Source organism: Theropithecus gelada, chromosome 4 (assembly GCF_003255815.1).
Source record: "Theropithecus gelada isolate Dixy chromosome 4, Tgel_1.0, whole genome shotgun sequence".
NCBI lineage: Eukaryota > Metazoa > Chordata > Mammalia > Primates > Cercopithecidae > Theropithecus > Theropithecus gelada.
In genome coordinates this window covers 34,320,359-34,341,827 of record NC_037671.1, presented here as the reverse complement: position 1 = coordinate 34,341,827, position 21,469 = coordinate 34,320,359, and the positions used below count along the sequence as shown (strand labels likewise).

Genomic DNA, 21,469 nt, shown 5'->3' with positions numbered 1-21,469 from the left:
AGCTTCGAGGCGCTGCGTGATCACGTGGGAGAAGATGTGCTGCTTGAAGACCAATTAGAGTCCTGGAAGCGCGGTGGGGCCTCCAGACGGGGGCGGGCTTAAGGGTGACATCTGCGCTTTAAAGGGTCCGGGTCAGCTGACTCTTGACCCTGTGGAGTCTACCTGCTGGAGTCACGGCAGTTGCGGGGAGAGATGACTGGGGAGCGACCCGGCACGGCGCTCCGGGGCAGACGCTGGGGGCCGCGGATTCTGGGCTTCTGGGGAGGCTGTAGGGTTCGGGTGTTTGCCACGATCTTCCTGCTGCTGTTGTCTCTGGCAGACTCCTGGTCCAGGGCTGAGAACGACTTCGGTCTGGTGAGTCACCCGTCACATAGCCGTATCCCCGACCCGATCACCACGCAGGTGATCGACACCTAGTGTCCCCCGGGACGCGGGCGGCTGAACCGCCTTTCCGCGACAGGACCCTTTTCTTTCTCCCAGACCCCGTTTCCTCCGACCGCTCCCTCTCGGGTCCCCGTCTTCCTCCTCATTCGAGCCCCTTCCTCTTTTGGGGTCCCCATCCCTCCCTGAAGGCTCCTTCTCCTCTCGTATACCCTCCTCTGCTCCGAACCGCTAGCTTCGCTCCAAACTCTCCTTCGTGTTCCTCTTTCTTATTCTGGGACCCCAGCCCCTACTCGGGATCCCCATTAGATCCTCCCTCTCCCATCGGAACCTGAGTTCCTAAAACCCCCAAGACAAAGTTGTATTTGTTGACCCTTCCTTCTCCCATGACAGGTGCAGCCGCTGGTGACCATGGAGCAACTGCTGTGGGTGAGCGGGAGACAGATCGGCTCAGTGGACACTTTCCGCATCCCACTTATCACAGCCACTCCGCGGGGCACTCTCCTCGCCTTTGCTGAGGCAAGGAAAATGTCCTCATCCGATGAGGGGGCCAAGTTCATCGCCCTGAGGAGGTCCATGGACCAGGGTATAAAGATGCCTGGGTGAAAGAGCCGGTGCTAGGTCGGATTAGTAGGCAGCCCAATGGGCCCAAGGGCCCTGAGGATAGGGGAACTTAGAGGGTTGGTTGCCTGGGTCCCTGAGGGGTAGGGAGAAACTAACAAGGGCAAGTGTCTAGGACAGTGATCTGGAAATTGGGATCACCAAGGAGTTGGACATTCACTCAGCAAACATTTATTGGCTACCTACTATATACCTATACCAGGCACTATTTTAGGTTTAATGAATATAGCCACGAACAAAACAAAAACCTCTGCCCTCACAGGACTTAAATTCTGTTGGAAGAAGACAGACGAGCATAATAAACGAGTAAACTTTTTTGTGTGTTGCAAGGTGATAAATGCAATGGAGAAAAATAAAACAGGATAAGAGTTATAGATAGTGCAAGTGTTGGATTGCACCCTGGGGCTGTCAGAAGGCCTGGGGTCCCTAGCAGGAGGTGGGAAATTAATGGGAAGTGGTAGAAAGGGTACCTGTGGAGTGCTCACTCTGGGTTTCTTCCTCCACTTTTTTCAGGCAGCACATGGTCTCCTACAGCGTTCATTGTCAATGACGGGGATGTCCCCGATGGGCTGAACCTTGGGGCGGTGGTGAGCGATGTTGAGACAGGAGTGGTATTTCTTTTCTACTCCCTTTGTGCTCACAAGGCCGGCTGCCAGGTGGCCTCTACCATGTTGGTTTGGAGCAAGGATGATGGTGTTTCCTGGAGCACACCCCGGAATCTCTCCCTGGATATTGGCACTGAAGTGTTTGCCCCTGGACCGGGCTCTGGTATTCAGGTCTCTGTCCTAGGAGATAGGTGGAGGGGGCTGCCTTGTGGAGAGTCTGAGGGATACCCCCAAGTGGACTCCTTTCCAAGGGGAAGATTCTCTGAAGTCAGATTTTCTGGCTTGGGTGGGATTCCTTGAAAGACAGGGCAGCCTGATAGGAACACACCATCAGGAGTAGAGGGAACTTTGCCATTGGCTTCCCATTTGGCATTGTCAACAGGACTGTGCTAGTCCATGCAATACCCTCATGCAAAGTGGAAAAAGGCACTGCCTCTTTGGACAGACACAAGCCTTTGCCAGGGTGCACAGCTTGGCAGGTGAGCACAGGTTGGGCTTAAGCTCTCGTGCACCCTGTGGCTGGGCCCCCAGTGCACATGTCCAGCTGTACACCCTGGGAGAGCTTCTTAATTCAAACAGGGTGTGTGTTTATGGGATCCAACTGGAACCCTCAGTGAACAAGGGCTGAACTGAAGGGGACTATACATGTGATTGCATTTGGGAAGTGGTGGGTTTCCTGTCCCTGCCTCTGAGCCTCTAGAGTCTCCTTCTGTGACACCCAGTTCCCTTTCCCACAGAAACAGCGGGAGCCACGGAAGGGACGCCTCATTGTGTGTGGCCATGGGACGCTGGAGCGGGACGGAGTCTTCTGTCTCCTCAGCGATGATCATGGTGCCTCCTGGCGCTATGGGAGTGGGGTCAGCGGCATCCCCTACGGTCAGCCCAAGCGGGAAAATGATTTCAATCCTGATGAATGCCAGGTCAGGAGTCCATGAGATGTTCCCTACCCATTTGACCCTCCCTGCCCTCCAGAGCATCATTTCGCACACAGACCCAGGGTCTGACTGCTCAGCTCAGTGCCACACACCCTTGCTCCCCTCAGGGACAGGGCATTTTGCCTGTTCCCTCCCTGAGGTCCTGTCCTCTCCCCTCAGCCCTATGAGCTCCCAGATGGCTCAGTCGTCATCAATGCCCGAAACCAGAACAACTACCACTGCCACTGCCGGATTGTCCTCCGTAGCTATGATGCCTGTGATACACTGAGGCCCCGTGATGTGACCTTCGACCCTGAGCTCGTGGACCCTGTAGTAGCTGCAGGAGCTGTAGTCACCAGCTCCGGCATTGTCTTCTTCTCCAACCCAGCACATCCAGAGTTCCGTGAGTGCCTCATGGGTGGGGTCAGCAGGGAGAGCCCTGTGTCTAGATAAGGCCTGGGTGGAGACCCTCCCTCCCTGACTCTCCTGCTCTCCCCAGGAGTGAACCTGACCCTGCGCTGGAGCTTCAGCAATGGTACCTCATGGCGGAAAGAGACAGTCCAGCTATGGCCAGGCCCCAGCGGCTACTCATCCCTGGCAACCCTGGAGGGCACCATGGATGGAGAAGAGCAGGCCCCTCAGCTCTATGTCCTGTATGAGAAAGGCCGGAACCACTACACAGAGAGCATCTCCATGGCCAAAATCAGTGTCTATGGGACACTCTGAGCTGTGCCACTGCCACAGGGGTATTAGGCCCAGGACTCTGTGTTCAGGACCACGGGTCTGTAGAAGGTCTGCTGGAGATGTCTGAAAGACAGTTCCATCTTCATTTAGACTCCAGTCTTGGCAAAATCACCTTCCCTTTACCGGGGAAATCACTTCCTTTAGGACTGAAAGCCAGGCATCTTCTCCCACAAAAAAGTCCTGCCCACATCCTTCCCATGTGGCCAAGTGTGTGGCCCCACCACCCTCTCTGCCCTCCCTCCCGGGACATTGATTGGCCTTGTCTTGGGCAGGGCTAGTGAGCTGTAGAATTGAATCAATGTGAACTCAGGGAACTGGGGAAGGTTGAGCCTCCTCTTTGGTGTTGGGGTAAGATAACCGCTTTCAAGAGGGCTGGTGAAAGTCCCCAGATGACAGGATATTTGGTTTCAGAGTAAGGACTAGGTGCACCACCCCCATTGATTATTTATCAATCAAAATGTTTGTAACTTAAAATTTTTAATGAAGGATAATGAATATTTGTAGAGTCTCTGTGGTTCTGTCAATGTACATCTTCATGTCTGTTTTCTTCATGTATCCTTGTGAGCCTGGGTGAGTTCTGGGGAGAGAGCTGACGTGCGTATTGCCTGTGAAAATCTGACTTTGGCAAATCAAATCCTCTTTTCCTTTTGACATTCCCTCTTTTTTTGTTGTTGCTTTTTTTGAGACAGGGCTCGTCGTCACCCAGGCTGGAGTGCAGTTGCACAATCACGGCTCACTGAAGCCTCGACCTCCTGGGCTCAAGTGATCCTCATATCTCAGCCTCTGGATTAGTTGGGACTACAGGTGGGTGACATCATGCCTGGTTAATTTTTTTTATGTTTACTTTTAGTAGAGACAAGGTTGCGCTATGTTGCCCAGGCTGGTATGGAACTCCTGTGCTTAAGCAATCCTCATGCCTCAGCTTCCCAAAGTGCTGAGGTTACAGCTATGAGCCACCGCACCCGGCCTACATTTCTTCTTATCACTGAGAAACAGGTTGATCTTCACAGGTTTAATGAGTATGAAGGGAGCGCCATAAGATATTATTATTTTTTTTTTTTTTTTGAGATGGAGTCTCACTCTGTCACCCAGGCTGGAGTGCAGTGGCGCGATCTTGGCCCACTGCAACCTCCACCTCCCGGGTTAAAGCGATTCTCCTGCCTCAGCCTCCTGAGTAGCTGAGATTACAGGCACCTACCACCATGCCCAGCTAATTTTTGTATTTTTAGTAGAGACAGGGTTTCACCATGTTGGTCAGGCTGGTCTCGAACTCCTGACCTTGTGATCCACCCGCCTCAGCCTCCCAAAGTGTTGGGATTACAGGCGTGAGCCACCGCGCCTGGCAATGTTTTTTATTTTTGAGATAAGATCTCTCTGTCACCCCGGCTGGAGTGCAGTGGCACAATCACGGCTCACTGAAGCCTCGATCTCCTGGGCTCAAGTGATCCTCCCACCTCAGCCCACCAAGTAGGAAGTAGGGACTACAGGTATGTGCCACCATGCCCAGCTGATTTTTTTTTTTTTTTCAGCTGTTTTTTTTTTTTTTTTGAGACGGAGTCTCGCTCTGTCGCCCAGGCTGGAGTGCAGTGGCCAGATCTCAGCTCACTGCAAACTCCGCCTCCCAGGTTTACGCCATTGTCCTGCCTCAGCCTCCTGAGTAGCTGGGACTACAGACGCCCGCCACCTTGCCTGGCTAGTTTTTTGTATTTTTTAGTAGAGACGGGGTTTCACCGTGTTAGCCAGGATGGTCTCGATCTCCTGACCTCGTGATCTGCCCATCTCGGCCTCCCAAAGTGCTGGGATTACAGGCTTGAGCCACCGCGCCCGGCCCCAGCTGATTTTTTTTTTGAGACAAGACTCATTCTTGTCCCCCAGGCTGGAGTACGATGGCGCAATCTCAGCTCGCTGCAACCTCTGCCCCCCAGGTTCAAACTATTCTCCTGCCTCAGCCACCCAAGTAGCTGGGATTACAGGTGCCCGCCACCATGGCCGGCTAATTTTTGTATTTTTAGTAGAGACGGGGTTTCACCATGATGGCCAGGCTGGTCTGGAACTCCTGGCCTCAGGTGATCCGCCCGCCTCAACCTCCCAAAGTGTTGGGATTACAAGTGTGAGCCATGGTGCCGGCCGGCTGATGTTTTTAATTTTTAGTAGAGACAAAGTCTCACTATGTTGCCTAGGTTGGTCTCAAACTGCTGAGCTCAAGCAATCCGCCGGCCATGTTCTCTCAAAGTGCTGGGATTATAGGCTTGAGCCACCGCATTCAGCCTATAAAATGTCTTAAAATCCACACTCGGCCAAGCGCAGTGGCTCACACCCATAATCCCAGCACTTTGGGAGGCCGAGGTGGGCGGATCACAAGGACAGGAGTTCAAGACCAGCCTGGCCAATATGGTGAAATCCCATCTCTACTAAAAATACAAAAATTGCCAGGCGTGTTGGCATGCACCTATCATCCCAGCTACTCAGGTGACTGAGGCAGGAGAATCGCTTGAACCAGGAGGCAGAGGTTGCAGTGAGCTGAGATGACACCACTGCACACCAGCCTCGGTGACAGAGTGAGACTCCGTCTGAAAAAAAAAAAATGTTGTTTTATATTTCTAACATGGGGTAGGATACTATCCTCCATTAAATAGGGTGCAAGTGTGTGAAATACAGATGGGAATCCAGTCCCGGCTAGCCTGACAGGGAAGTGAGCACTTCCTATGGCAAATTATGTAAGAAAATGTTCCCCAGGCAGATGCTTATGAAAAGAATCTGGGCAGCCTGCAGGTGAGTGGGAGAGCCCTTGCTTTCCTCCATGTGGAAGGAAAATGCAGTGCCTAGATGAGATGTTAAGAAAGTTAAAAGGCTGGGCGTGGTGGCTCACGCCTGTAATCCCATCAGTTTGGGAAGCCAAGGCGGGCGGATCATGAGGTCAGGAGTTCCAGACCAGCCTGGCCATCATCATGAAACCCCGTCTCTACTAAAAATACAAAAACTAGCCAGGCATGGTGGCAGGTGCCTGTAATCCCAGCTACTTGGGAGGCTGAGGCAGGAGAATCGCTTGAACCCAAGAGATGGAGGTTGCAGTGAGTTGAGACCACACCACTGCACTCCAGCCAGCACTGCACTCCAGCCTGGGTGACAGAGCAAGACTCCGTCTCAAAAAAAAAAAAAAAAAGACAGTTAAAGACTGTGGGTTGAGGGCCACATTCATTTGCAGTTAGAGGTTTGTTTTACTTTTAACTGTTTCTCTAAGAGATGTTGGGATAATTTATTCTATCTGATGGAAGCAGCAGAGTAATCCCAGTATATGTCAAGGCATGGTATAATTTTGTAATATTTTATCCAGAATTTGTGATCAGTAACATAATATTTATTTTTTTTGTTGAGACATTTGTAAAAACACACAAAAGTAGAGAAAATAGTTTAATGAACCCCATGTACCCAACGTCCAGTTCCAACAGTTATCAAGATGTTGCCACATTGGCTTCTGTTCCTTTTTTCTTTTCCTTTTTTTTGCTGAAGTATTTTAAAGCAAATCCCAGACCTCATGACATTCTCCCTTACATTATTAAGTATGCATCTCATTCTTTAAAATGAAGTTTTGACCGGGCGCCTGACTCATGCCTGTAATCCCAGTACTTTGGGAGGCCGAGGCAGGTGGATCACCTGAGGTCAGGAGTTCAAGACCAGCCTAGCCAACATGGCAAAACCCTGTCTCTACTAAAAAATAAAAATTAAAAAAAAATTGCAGAAACCCTGTCTCTACTAAAAATATAAAAATTAGCTGGGCATGGTGGCGGGTACCTGTATTCCCAGCTACTCAGGAGGATGAGGCAGGAGAATTGCATGAGTCCAGGAGGCAGAGGTTGCAGTGAGCCGAGATGGTGCCCCTGCACTCTAGCCTGGACGCAGAGTGAGACTCCATCTCAAAATAAATAAATAAATAAATAAATATAATAAAATGAATGTTTGGTTATATAACCATAATGCCAATGCAGACCCAAAAAACTCTGTGTCATCATCTAATACCGTCATTATCCAAATTACATCAAATGTCTCAAAAGTATTTATAGATGATTTGTTTGAATCAGGATCCAAAAAGAATCTACACATTGGCTTTACTTTTTCTTTTTGTGCAGACAGGGTCTCACTGTTGTCCAGGCTGGTCTCTAACTCCTGGACTCATGCATTCTCTCCTGCCTTAGCCAAATAGCTAGGATTACAGGCATGTGCCACCACATTTGACTCACATTGCATTTTGATGTCTCTTAAATCGCTTAATCTACAATAGTCCACCTCCTCTTCCCTTTTTTGTTCTTTTTTTAAATGCCATCTATGCAGAAACAGGGTTATTTGTCCTATAGAATGTCCCACTTTCTGGATTTGTCACTCTGCTTTGTCAGTGTCATTTAATTTCTTCCTCCATCCCTTGTATTTTAGTTATCAAACCTCTGAAGGTTTGACTGGATTCACATTCCATTTTGGAGGAGCAAGAGTCCTTCCTAAGTGCTTCCTATTGTACCTGCACTGTCTGCTTGTCCCTCTCTGACTCAAGCTGTGATTGAGCAGTGGGTTCAGATAGCCATAGCCTGACCTCTCTCTTGTAAGTTTCCCCATCAACCTTTCAACTGACAGTTTGATCCACAGATGTTTTGTCTGATTCAGTTATTCTATGAGGGGTTGCAAAAAGGTGATTTTAAAATTCTCTTATTTCTTCTTCGTTTATTAGTTGGAATTCCTCAGTAAAAAGTTCATTGGCTGGGCGCGGTGGCTCATACCTGTAATCCTAGCACTTTCGGAGGCCGAGGTGGGCAGATCATCTGAGCTCAGGAGTTCGAGACCAGCCTGGCCAACGTAGCAAAACCTCATCTCTACTAAAAAATACAAAAATTAGGCCGGGTGTAGTGGCTCATGCCTGTAATCCCGGCACTTTGGGAGGCTGAAATGGGTGGATCACCTGAGGTCAGGGGTTTGACACCAGCCTGGCCAACATGGTGAAACCCTGTCTCTACTAAAAATACAAAAAATTAGCCAGGCGTGGTGGCGGACACCTGTAATCCCAGCTACTAGGAAGGCTGTGGCAGAAGAACCGCTTGAACCCAGGAGGCGGAAGGTTGCAGTGAGCCAAGATGGTGCCATTACACTCCAGCCTGGGAGACAGAGCAAGACTCAGTCTCAAAAAACAGACAAACACAAAAATTAGCCAGGCATGGTGGCACATGCCTGTAGTTCCAGCTACTCGGGAGGCTGAGGCACAAGAATCACTTGAGCCAGGAAGGTGGAGGTTTTCAGGGAGCTGAGATCACACCACTGCACTCCAGCTGTGACAGAGCAAGACTTTGTCTCAAAAATAAAAAAAAAATAAAAAATAAAGGCTCATCAAGATTATTTGGTTACCCTGATTACCCTGAAACATGGTTTATATAGGAAAGGTAAGATAAATGCTTAATTTTCCCCTTTAATTAGTGGTTTTAGAGTAAACTGATGTAATACTTTGGTCAGTAAACCACATTGTTACTTCATGGGACACACACACAGAGGGCCTGTCGGAAGCAGGGGTAGAGCAAGATCGGTAATGTGGTTGTGGGGTTCGCCTTTGTAATGCAGATCACTAAACAGAGGTGAAGCAAGGAAGAATGGAGTGCAGCATCTGCAGCAATTGGGATGTCAGCTGCATGTCTAATACCACTACAAACCGACCAGGCACAGTGGCTCATGCCTGTAATCTCAGTACTTTGGGAGGCTGAGGTGGGAGGATCGCCTGAGGCCAGGAGTTTGAGATCAGCCTGGGCAACATAGTGAGACCCCATCTCCACAAAAAATAAAACTAAATGGGCATGGTGGTGCATGCCTGTAGTCCAAACTACTCAGGAGGCTGAGGCAGGAGGACCACTTGAGCCCAGGAGTTCAAGGCTGCATAAACAATGATTGTGCCCCAGTCTGGGTAACAGAGTGGGACTCTGTCTCTAAATAAATAAAGCAAGCACATTTTACAAAGTTTTGCTGACAATTTTATTTATCGGAAATAGTGGAAGACAGAGAGGAAAGGACACTATGAGTGTCTGATCCATGAACTACTGCCTGATAGAAACAGAAGTGCTGGGAGGCTTGAGAGAGAGACACGACCTTCCTGGCTACGTGTGGTGGCTCAGATCTGTAATGCTAGCACTTCGGGAGACCAAGGCAGGATGACCAAATTCAAGGGCAGCCTGGGCGACGTGGTGATGCCCCATGTCTAAAGAACTTAAAAATTAGCCAGGCATGGTAACACACACCTATAGTCCTACCTTCGTGGGAGGATGGCTTGATCTCTTTGACCCCAGGAGTTCGAGGCAGTAGTGAGCTATGATTGCACTACTGCACACCAACCTAGGTGATGGAGTGAGACCTCATCTCCAAAAAACCAAACCAAAACAAAAAACCTTCAAAAAAGAAAAAAAGCTTGACCTTCCCTCCCTCACCCTTCACAGACCCATGGAATCTGAAACTCTGGCGTTGGGGCCACCTGGCATTAACAAGCCTTCTGGGTGATTTCTAATATGTTCAAGTTTGAAAACCAGGGTCAGCACTTTTAAACAAGTGCAAGTTTCCAGCTAAAATGAATTATATGTACGTCAAGGTTGCAGAAATAGTTGAAGAAATTTTTTTTCTCCAGCTTATTTTTTTCTTTTAAAACACAGGGAAGGGCCAGGCACAGTGGCTCACGCCTGTAATCCCAGCACTCTGGGAGGCTGAGGCGGGCGGATCATGAGGTCAGGGGTTCTTTTTTTTTTTTTTTTTTTTTTGGAGACGGAGTCTCGCTCTCGCTCTGTCACCCAGGCTGGAGTGCAGTGGATCTCAGCTCACTGCAAGCTCCGCCTCCCGGGTTTACGCCATTCTCCTGCCTCAGCCTCCCAAGTAGCTGGGACTACAGGCGCCCGCCACCTCGCCCGGCTAGTTTTTTTGTATTTTTTAGTAGAGACGGGGTTTCACTGTGTTAGCCAGGATGGTCTCGATCTCCTGACCTCGTGATCCGCCCGTCTCGGCCTCCCAAAGTGCTGGGATTACAGGCTTGAGCCACGGCGCCCGGCCCGAGGTCAGGGGTTCTAGACCAGCCTGGCCAACATGGTAAAACTCCAACTCTACTAAAAATACAAATATTAGCCGGGTGTGGTGGCACGTGCCTGTAATCCCAGCTACTCAGGAACCTGAGGCAGGAGAATCACTTGAACGTGGGAGGCGGAGGTTGCAGTGAGCCGAGATTGTGCCACTGCACTCCAGCCTGGGCGACAGAGCAAGACATTTCAAAAACAAACAAACAAACACACACACACATACACAGGAAAGACTGGGAGAAGTGGCAGAAGACTGAAAGGGGAAAGAGCTTGTTTGTACCAATGGGACAAAGTGGGTCGACTGTGGGCACACTGCTTATGAGTTAGCTCTACTCTGTGAGGAAACTTTTTTATTTTTTATTTATTTATTTATTTATTTATTTTTTTGAGATGGAGTCTCCCTCTGTTGCCCAGGCTGGAGTGCAGTGGTGCAATCTTGGCTCACTGCAACCTCCAACTCTCTGGTTCAAGCAATTCCCCTACCTCAGCCTCCTAAGTAGCTGGGATTACAGTTGCCTACCACCATGCCCAGCTAATTTTTTGGTATTTTTAGTAGAGATGGAGTTTCACCATGTTGGCCAGACTGGTCTCGAACTCCTGACCTCAGGCAATCTGCCCGCCTTGCCCTCCCAAAGTGCTGGGATTACAGGCGTGAGCCATCCCACCCAGCCAAGGAAATTTTTTTTTAATAATAAGTTATTTAAAAATTGGGGCAAGTCAACTGGGCATGGTGGCTCACGCCTGTAATCCTAGCACTTTGGGAGGCTGAGGCAGGGGATCACTTGAGGTCAGGAGTTCGAGACCTGTCTGGCCAACATGGTGAAACTCCATCTCTACTAAAAATACCAAAAACAGTGAAACAGTGTCTTTACTAAAAATACAAAAAATTAGCCAGGTGTGGTGGCAGGCACCTACAATCCCAGCTACTCAGGAGGCTGAGGCAGGAGAATCGCTTGAACCTGGGAGGCAGAGGTTGCAGTGAGCTGAGATCGTGCCACTGCACTCTAGCCTGGGCTACAGAGTGTGACTCTGCCTCAAAAAAAAAAAAAAAAAAAAAAAAAAACAGGGTAAGTGGTATCAATCTAAAATATAATAATTAAAAAGGTCAGAATCTAGGCCAGGCACTGTGGCTTATGGTGTCTCACACCTGTAATTCCAGCACTTTGGGAGGCCAAGGCAGGCGGATCACCTGAGGTCAGGAGTTCAGGACTATCCTGGCCAACATGATGAAACCCCGTCTCTACTAAAAATACAAAAATTAGCTGGGCGTGGTGGGTCATGCCTGTAGTCCCAGCTATTCAGGAGACTGAGGAAGGAGAATCGCTTGAACCCGGGAGGCAGAGGTTGCAGTGAGCCGAGATCATACCACTGCACTCCAGCCTGGGAGATAGAGCAAGACTCTCAAACAAACAAACAAAAAAGGTGAGAATCTAGTGTTGTTGTCTTTGTTTTAGAGATGGAGTCTTGCTATGTTGCACCAGGTTAGATTCAGACTCCGAGGTTCAAGGAATCCTCCTGCCTCAGCCTCCTAGAGTAGCTGGGGCTGCAGGCATGTACCACTGTGCCAGGCTTAGAATCTAGTTTAAAGAGTTTATGCAAGTGCAAATGTTGAGGAAGTGGTCCACTTAGAGGCGCAGATTCCAAAGAATAGAAGTCCGTGTTCGAAAGTGTAGAAGTTTGAGATCATTTATATAGACATAAAGTTTATGGAAGCTTAGCAGAATTTCAACATCATTTTTTTTTTTTTTTGAGACGGAGTCTCGCTCTGTCGCCCAGGCTGGAGTGCAGTGGCGCGATCTCGGCTCACTGCAAGCTCCACCTCCCGGGTTCACGCCATTCTCCCACCTCAGCCTCCGAGTAGCTGGGACTACAGGCGCCCGCCACCACGCCCGGCTAGTTTTTTGTATTTTTAGTAGAGACGGGGTTTCACCGTGTTAGCCAGGATGGTCTCGATCTCCTGACCTCGTGATCCACCCGCCTCGGCCTCCCAAAGTGCTGGGATTACAGGCTTGAGCCACCGCGCCCGGCCCAACATCATTTTATAGTAAGGTTTATTGCATAGTTACAATGATCTGATTAGTCAAAATTTTTTTTCTTTTTTTGGTGGGAGAGGGAAAGGTGTTTTTTGCATTCCACACTGAAGATGCAATAGTCGTGGGATCTTGGGTGCCATCTGGTCTGAGTCAGTTATGGGACAATAAAGGAGGTAGTTAATCTACAACAAAGCTCAGTGATTGGAAAGGAGGTCTCATTAAAGAACAAGAGCAATGAGGAAGAGAGTTTATAAGAAGCAGAATTGCAAACATGCTACATGACTCAGGCTCCAAGGCTTAACTTCCCCCTTGGCATAAACTTAGAGACCTGAAGTTTTGTTTTCTTTTTACAGTGGACTTTGCAAATCATAGCCTGGTGAGTACCCACTGGATCAGCAGCCAAAATCTAGCATGAAACCCCTTCCCCGGCCGGGCGCGGTGGCTCACGCCTGTAATCCCAGCACTTTGGGAGGCCGAGGCGGGCGGATCACAAGGTCAGGAGATCGAGACGACGGTGAAACCCCGTCTCTACTAAAAATAAAAAAATTAGCCGGGCGCAGTGGCGGGCGCCTGTAGTCCCAGCTACTCAGGAGGCTGAGGCAGGAGAATGGTGTGAACCCAGGAGGCGGAGCTTGCAGTGAGCCAAGATCGTGCCACTGCACTCCAGCCCGGGCGACAGAGCGAGACTCTGTCTCAAAAAAAAAAAAAAAAAAAAAAGAAACCCCTTCCCCAACATCCCCTTACACCTTGCACGGCCCTCCTTCCCTTCACACATCCATCCCCACTCCCAGCCCCTTTCCTTAAGATCAAACTAGCTCAGGCTGTTTCTGTCTTCTCAGCTGTCCCTTAAGTAAGGGAAAGAGACAGTAACAATGAACACTGACCTGAACAGCAAATACCAGCGACCAGGGACCATGGATACTTTTTGCTAATGTAATCCTTCCAACCAAAAGTCATGACAAGGAAGGAATAGGAAAAAATCAATGACTTTTTTTTATTATTTTTTTGAGACAGGGTCTTACTCTGGCACCCAGGCTGGAGTGCAGTAGCATGATCACAGCTCACTGCAACCTTGACCATCTGGGTTCAAGCAATCCTCCCACCTCAGCCTCCTGAGTAGCTGGGACTACAGGCACGTGCCACCAAGCCCAGCTAATATTTTTATTTTTGTAGAGACAGGGTCCCACTATGTTGCCCAGGCTGGTCTTAAACTCCTGGGCTCAAGTGATCCTCAACCACCCCACCCACTCGGCCTCCCAAAGTGCTAGAGTTAGAGGCCTGCCCACCCATAGCCATCTAATAATTTTTGCCCAAGAAAGGATTGGGAAGGAAGATCAAAGCAAGGGCTTGGACATCTTTTCAACAACAACAAAAAAAACACAACAGACTCAAATTATCACAGTAGAAGTATAGGTCTTCCTTTTCCTAATATTTTAGGATTTTTTTTTTTGAGACAGAATCTTGCTCTGTTGCCCAGGCAGGCTGGAGTGCAGTGGCATGATCTCGACTCACTGCAGCCTCCACATCACGGGTTCAAGTGGTTCTCCTGCCTCAGCCTCCTGAGTCTTTGGAATTATAGGTGCCCATCACCACACCTGGCTAATTTTTTGTGTTTTTAGTAGAGATGGGTTTTCACCATGTTGACCAGGCTGGTCTCTACTAAAAATACAAAAATTAGCTGGGTGTGGTGGCATGCACCTGTAGTCTCAACTACTCGGGAGGCTGAGGCAGGAGAATCGCTTGAACCCAGGAGACAGAGGTTGCTGTAAGCCAAGATCGCGCCACTGCACTCCAGCCTGGTGACACAGCAAGACTCTGTCTCAAAAAAAAAAAGAAAAGAAAAGAAAGAGGCCAGCCACGGTGGCTCATGCCTGTAATCCCAGCATTTTGGGAGGCCGAGGCGGGTGGATCACCTGAGGTCAGGAGTTCAAGACCAGCCTAGCCAACACAGTGAAACCCCTGTCTCTACGAAAAATACAAAAATTAGCCAGGCATGGTGGTACGTGCCTGTAATCCCAGCTACTCAGGAGGCTGAGGTAGGAGAATCACTTGAACCCAAGAGGGGAAGGCTGAAGTGAGCTGAGATCACGCCACTGCACCCCAGCCTGGACAACGGAGAGAAACTCTGTCTCAAAAAAAAAAAAAAAATCTGTTTAAAAATACAAAATTAGCTGGGCATGGTGGCACATACCTGTAATCCCATCTACTCGGGAGGCTGAGGCAGGAGAATCACTTGAATCCAGGAGGTGGAGGTTGCAGAGAGCCGAGACCGCACCATTGCATTCCAGCCTGGGCGACAAGAGCAAAACTCCATCTCAAAAAAAAGGTGGCTAGAGGCAGTGGCTCATGCCTGTAATCCCAGTACCAGTACTTTGGAAGGCCAAGATGGGCAGATCACTTGAGCCCAGGAGTTTGAGACCAGCCTGGAAACAACATGGCAAGACCTCAGCTCTACAAAAAATTTAAAAATTAGCTGGGGCAGTGGCCCACACCTGTCGTTTCAGCTACATGGGAGACTGAGGTGGGAGGATCACTTGAAGCTCAGGAGGTAGAGGCTGTAGTGAACCAAGACCACACCACCGCCCTCAAACCTGGGCGACAGAGCAAGACCTTGTCTCAAAAACAAACAAACAAGAAACCCACAGCACATTAGGTCAGATACTTTTATAAAAAATTTTTTTAGGCCTGGCACAGTGGCTCACACCTGTAATCCCAGCACTTTGGGAGGCCAAGGCGGGTGGATCACAAGGTCAGGAGATCCAGACCATCCTGGCTAACACAGTGAAACCCTGTCTCTACTAAAAATACAAAAAATTAGTTGGATGTGGTGGCGGGTGCCTGTAGTCCCAGCTACTCGGGAAGCTGAGGCAGGAGAATGGAGCGAACCCGGGAGGCGGACCTTGCAGTGAGCCAAGATGGTACCACTGTACTCCAGCCTGGGCAAGAGAGCAAGACTCTGTCTAAAAAAAAATTAGAGTGAAAAAATAAAAAGACTGATGAGTCTGTGTTTCAAAAAAACTCTCCAAACCCCCAAACTGTTTTAAACTTTTTCCTCTACTCTCTCACTCTCTCCCCTCAGCCCCATTCACACACACACTTTTTTTTTTTTTTAAGACGGAGTCTTGCTCTGTCGCCCAGGCTGGAGTGCAGTGGCGCAATCTCGGCTCACTGCAAGCTCTGCCTCCCAGGTTCACGCCATTCTCCTGCCTCAGCCTCCCGAGTAGCTGGGACTACAGGTGCATGCCACCACACCTGGCTAATTTTTGTATTATTAGTAGAGATGGGGTTTCACCATGTTGGTCAGGCTGGTCTCAAACTCCTGACCTTGTGATCTGCCTACCTCGGCCTCCCAAAGTGCTGGGATTACAGGTGTGAGCCACTGTACCCGGCCTAAACTTTTTTTTTTTTTTTTGAGACAGAGCCTCGCTCTGTCACCCAGGCTAGAGTACAGTGGCACGATCTCAGCTCACTGCAACCTCCAACTCCCGGGTTCAAGTAATTGTCCCACCTCAGACTCTCAAGAGTAGCTGGGATTACAGGTGTTCACCACCACACCCGGCTAATTTTTGTATTTTTAGTAGAGATGGGGTTTCTCCATGTTGGCCAGACAGGTCTCGAACTCCTGACCTCACGTGATTCACCCGCCTTGGCCTCCCAAAGTGCTGGGATTACAGGCGTGAGCCACTGTGCTAAACAACACACATCTTTTAAAGACAGGGTCTCACTCTGTCACCCAGCCTGGAGTGCAGTGGTGCAATCATGGCTCACTTCAGCCTTGACCTCCCAGGCTCAAGCAAACCTCCCACCTCAGCCTCGCGAGTATTTGGAACCACAGGCGCGTGCCACCACGCTTGCTAATTTTTGTATTTTTTTGAAGACATGAGGTCTCTCCATGTTGCCCAGGCTGGTCTTGAACTCCTGGGCTCAAGCAATCCACCAACCTCGGCCTTCCAAAGTGCTGGGACTACAGGTGTGAGCCATGGTATCTGGTCTGAATATTAAGTGATATTAGGGAATTAAATTTACTTTTCTCAGGTATAATAGTATTGTGAATATGCAGATAAACATCCTATTTTTTGGAGATGCATGCTCACATACAAAGGGATAAAATGTCATAATCTCTTTAACATACTTCGAAATGATCCTACCAAATATAAGTACATACACATGCTAATATCATTGTTTGCCAATTTTCTTTTTTCTTCCTTTTAGAGACAGGGTCTTGGTCTGTCGCACAGGCTGGAGAGCAGTGAGTGGCACAATCATGGCTCTCTGTAGCCTCAACCTTCTGGGCTCAAGCCATCCTTCCATCTCAGCCTCCCAAGTAGCTGGGACTACAGGTGCTTGGGACTACAGCTAATTTTTTAACTTTGTAGAGAAGCAGTCTCCACCCAGGCTGGCCTCAAACTCCTGCACTCAAGCACTCCTTCTGCCTTGGCCTCCCAAAGTGCTGGGATTACAGACATTAGCCACCACGCCTGACCAAAACTTTTAAAAGTTTTTTTTGTTTTGTGACAGTTCCTCTGCCTCTTTTAGAGGAAATCAACCCAGTGTGGAGCACAGGTATTCCCTGTGTGGCACCAGGAGATGGGACTTGCTCCCTGTTTCAAGGTGGTACCAGCTAATGCTGCAAGGCCCTTTGAAGAAGGCTCCCCCTTCCAGTTTATTATCTGCCATCAGTAAATAACTGGGGATTATCAGCTGACATCTTTATCTTCACTACATTCTTTAGAGTTTAAGACAGGCAACAGCCAGCCTAGAATGTGACCCACTTCCACCTGAGGTTCACCTGACTGGGGGCAATAAAGTTTAACATTTCAAGAGTCAGCAGGTACTTTAACCCTTAGGATAATTTGTTTCTTTATATAGTCTTTGGAAAATGACACAACAATTAAAAAAAAAGAAAAAAGAAAAAAGAAAAAAAAAAACCGCCAGGCATGATGGCTCAGGAGGCAAAGGCTGCAGTGTGCCAAGATGACGCCAGTGCACTCCAGCCTGGGCAACACAGCGAGACCCCGTCCCCCACAAAAACAAAACCATGGGAAAGTAGAATGCTAATGAAAAGAAAGTACTACAATAAACAAACTAACAGATGGACCTGAGATGCCAAAAGCCAGGTACCCCTGTATGCCATTGGGCAGCAGAGCTCATGATGGCTCTGTGGCTGTTCTGACTGCAGGTAACAAATCCACGTAACAAAGTAGGACAGGCACAGTGGCTCACGCCTGTAACCCCAGCACTTTGGGAGGCTGAGGCAGGCAAATCACAAGCTCAAGACCAACCTGATCAACATGGTGAAACCTCATCTCTACTAAAAATACAAAAATTAGCCAGATGTGGTGACGCATGCACACCTGTAATCCTACTACTCAGGAGGCTGAGTCAGGAGCATCGCTTGAACCTGGGAGGCGTAGGTTGCAGTGAGCTGGTATCATGCTACTGCACTCCAGCCTGGGCAACAGAGCAAGACTCCATCTCAAAAACAAAACAAACAAACAAACAAAAAAAGCAACTCTGGAGTTGGAGCATCTCATTCCATCCTTCATGTTTCAAAACTTCCTTTTCATGTCACCTCTGATTTCTCTGCTCCACATTATGGATTATTTCTTCCTCCAACTCACTAATTCTGTAGTTGGTCTGCTGTTTATCTTGTTTATTGTGTATCTTTTGTTTTTTTTAAGAGATGGGGTCTTGCAATATTTTTTTTGAGAGATGGGGTCTCGAACTTCTGGGTTCAGGTGATCCTCCCACCTTGGCCTCCCAAAGTGCTGGGATTACAGGCATGAGTCACCACACCCAGCCCCCAAGCTATGTTCTTAAGATACTAAGAAATATTTCAGATGTCCAAAAATAAGAAATGAGAGGCCAGGCGCATTACATATGTATACATACTAGTATGTAATGTTTACATACTACCAGTATGTAAACATATGTTAATTTTACATACTACTAATATGTAAACATTACGTATTACTAGTTGTTGGTTTTTTTTTGAGACAGTCTCACGCTGTTGCCCAGGCTGGAGTGCAGGGATGCAATCTCAGCTCCCTGCAACCTCCACCTCCTGGGTTCAAGCAATTTTCATGCCTCAGCCATCAGAGTAGCTGAGATTACAGGTGTGCATCCCCACACTTGGCTAATTTTTGTATTTTTAGTAGGGACGGGGTTTCGCCATATTGGCCAGGTTGGTGTCAAACTCCTGGCCTCAAGTGATCCACCTGCTTCGGCCTCCCAAAGTGTTGTAATTACAGCCATGAGACACCGCACCCGGCCCCAAAAGCTTTTAAGGTTATTTCTGGGCTCTAGAATTTCCTCACAACCCAAATGATGCAAATTCCATCCATAAGTTGCTGGTGCAGGTTTGGGTGTACCCCACAAAGCCTGCCGCTCTGACTCTGGCCAATGGATAGAAATTTTACTCCTTGAACACTGACAAAAGAGCTCCAAGCAGCTCCTGGGTTTCTGTAGTGTGGCCGAAGCAGAGTAGAGATGGGGTTTCATCATGTTGGCCAGGCTGGTCCTGAACCTGACCTCGGGTGTAGAAGATGAGGTCAGAAAGTTGATGGAGCTAGACTGGGAGGACCCTGTTGGGTGGCCCTTGTAAGATGGAGTCTTTTACTCTGAGTAAAATGGCAGCTATTACAGGATCTTCAGAAGAGGGGAGACATGACATGACTCCTGATTTGGAAGGAACCTTCCGGCTGCTATGCGGAGAGAGCCTGTAACAGGGCAAAAGTGGAAGCCAGGAGACCAGGTAGGAGACGGCTGCAGTTGTCTAGGTAAAAGCCAGTGGTGGCTCCCACCAGGATGGAGCAGCAGTAAAGGTGGGAGACACAGATCCTGCTATCATTTCTAAGGTAGAGACAGTATGATTTGCTGACAAATTAGATGTAGCATGTGAGAACAGGACAGGAGTCAGGCAGATTCCCAGGGTCTAGCCTAAGCAGCTGGCAGGTAGAGGTGTCACCTCGAGGGCCAGCACACTGGCCAGTGGGTAAGGATTCCAAGGATTCCTGTCTCCCATTTCTGCGGGGAGACAGGCTGAGGCCAAGCCTTAGGAGGCTCACTGCCTACAGCAGCTGAAGTAGCACGAAAGCCTCTATTAGAGTAACTGCAAGCTGGGGAGTTCAGCCTGGGGGACTGGGAAGGAGGACTGTTTATTACTGAAGTTGCTCCACTCCTGGTATGGAAATGGGGCCTAAAGAAATGAGGAAAATAGCATTTTGGGGTTGAGGTCTTTCAGTATCACCACTTCGAGGGAAAAGAAGTTCACATGACCATCTTCACCATGGCTGTAGCTCAGTCTTACACCCTAAACCTGGAATGGCACCCACCACACAGGGGAGGACTTGGACCATACAAAGGGCAGGGGAATGCAGAAGAGACCCTTGGGGACAAGAAATGAAACCAACAAAGCTGAGTGTGGTGGCATATGCCTGTTGCCCCAGCTACTGAGGAAGCTGAGGTAGGAGGATCACTTGAGCCCAGGAATTCAAGTCAGGCCTGGGCAACAGAGCATGACTCTCTCTCTTCATTTATTTATTTAGAGACAAGGCTCACTCTGTTGCCCAGACCGGAGTGCAGTGGCACAATCATGGCTCACTGCAGCCTCAAATTCCAGGGCTCAAGCAATTCTCCCACCTCAGTCTCCCAAGTAGTGGAACCACAGGCATGCCAGCACACCTGGCTAATTTTTAAATTTTTTTGTAGGAACTAGATTTCACCGTGTTGCCCAGGCAGACTGGTCTCAAGCTCCTGGGTTCAAGAGATCTGCCCACCGCTGCCTCCCAAAGTGCTGGGATTGCAGGTGTGAGCCACCGCACTAGGCATCTTTTTTGTTACAGACAGGATAGGCCGGGCTTGGTGGCTCAAGCCTGTAATCTCAGCATGTGGGGAGGCCAAAGCAGGTAGATCATTTGAGTTCAGGAGTTAGACACCAGTCAGGCAATATGGTGAAACCTTCATTGTATAAAAAATTTAAGGCCGGGCGCGGTGGCTCAAGCCTGTAATCCCAGCACTTTGGGAGGCCGAGACGGGCGGATCACCAGGTCAGGAGATCGAGACCATGCTGGCTAACACAGTGAAACCCCGTCTCTACTAAAAAATACAAAAAATTAGCCGGGCGAGGTGGTGGGCGCCTGTAGTCCCAGCTACTCGGGAGGCTGAGGCAGGAGAATGGCGTGAACCCAGGAGGCGGAGCTTGCAGTGAGCTGAGATCCGGCCACTGCACTCCAGCCTGGGTGACAGAATGAGACTCCGTCTCAAAAAAAAAAAAAAAAAAAAAATTTTAAAATTAGCTGGGCATGGCCAGGCACAGTGACTCACCTGTAATCCCAGCACTTTGGGAGGCTGAGGCAGGCAGATCACAAGGTCAGGAGATTGAGACCATCCTGGCTAACATGGTGAAACCCCATCTCTACTTAAAATACAAAAAAATTAGCCGGGCATGGTGGCCGGCGCCTGTAGTCCCAGTTACTCGGGAGGCCGAGGCAAGAGAATGGCGTGAACCTGAGAGGTGGAGCTTGCAGCGAGCTGAGATTGTGCCAGTGCACTCCAGCCTGGGTGACAGAGCAAGACTCCGTCTCAAAAAAAAAAAAAAAAAAAAAAATTAGCTGGGCATGATGGAGCACCTGTAGTTCCAGCTACTTGGGAGGCTGAGGTGGGAGGATCACTTGAGCCCAGGAGATCAAGGCTGCAGTGAGCTGTAATCTTGCCACTGTACTCAAGCCTGAGCAACAGAGTGACACGCTGTCTCAAAAAGAAGAGAGGGTACGCCGGGTGCAGTGGCTTACATCTATAATCCCAACACTTTGGGAGGTGGGTGGATCACTTGGAGTCAAGAGTTTGAAACCAGCCTGGCCAACATAGTGAAACCCTATCTCTACTACTCAAAAAATAAATAAAAATAAAAAAGAGGTTATCTATTTACAAACGAGGAAATTGTTATGGGAATGACTGAGGAACTTAGCCAAAGTTAACCTAGCAGTAAGTGTTCAGTCTGGCTCCTGAATCTTTTTGAAACAATCTCACTCTGTCACCCAGGCTAGAGTGTAGTGGTACCATCTTGGTTCACTGCAGCCTCCACCTCT

The 21,469-nt window shown here is 48.9% G+C and overlaps 1 protein-coding gene across 1 annotated transcript; it reads left to right on the top strand.

The window, feature by feature from the left end:
* Window positions 1–38: 38 nt before the first annotated feature.
* Window positions 39–3,791, top strand: NEU1 (neuraminidase 1). Its single transcript, XM_025381392.1, has 6 exons — window positions 39–354; window positions 775–967; window positions 1,516–1,778; window positions 2,345–2,527; window positions 2,702–2,924; window positions 3,021–3,791. Exons 1-6 carry the CDS (start codon window positions 193–195, stop codon window positions 3,245–3,247), a joined length of 1,251 nt encoding a protein of 416 aa, XP_025237177.1. The 5' UTR covers window positions 39–192; the 3' UTR covers window positions 3,248–3,791.
* Window positions 3,792–21,469: the final 17,678 nt, after the last annotated feature.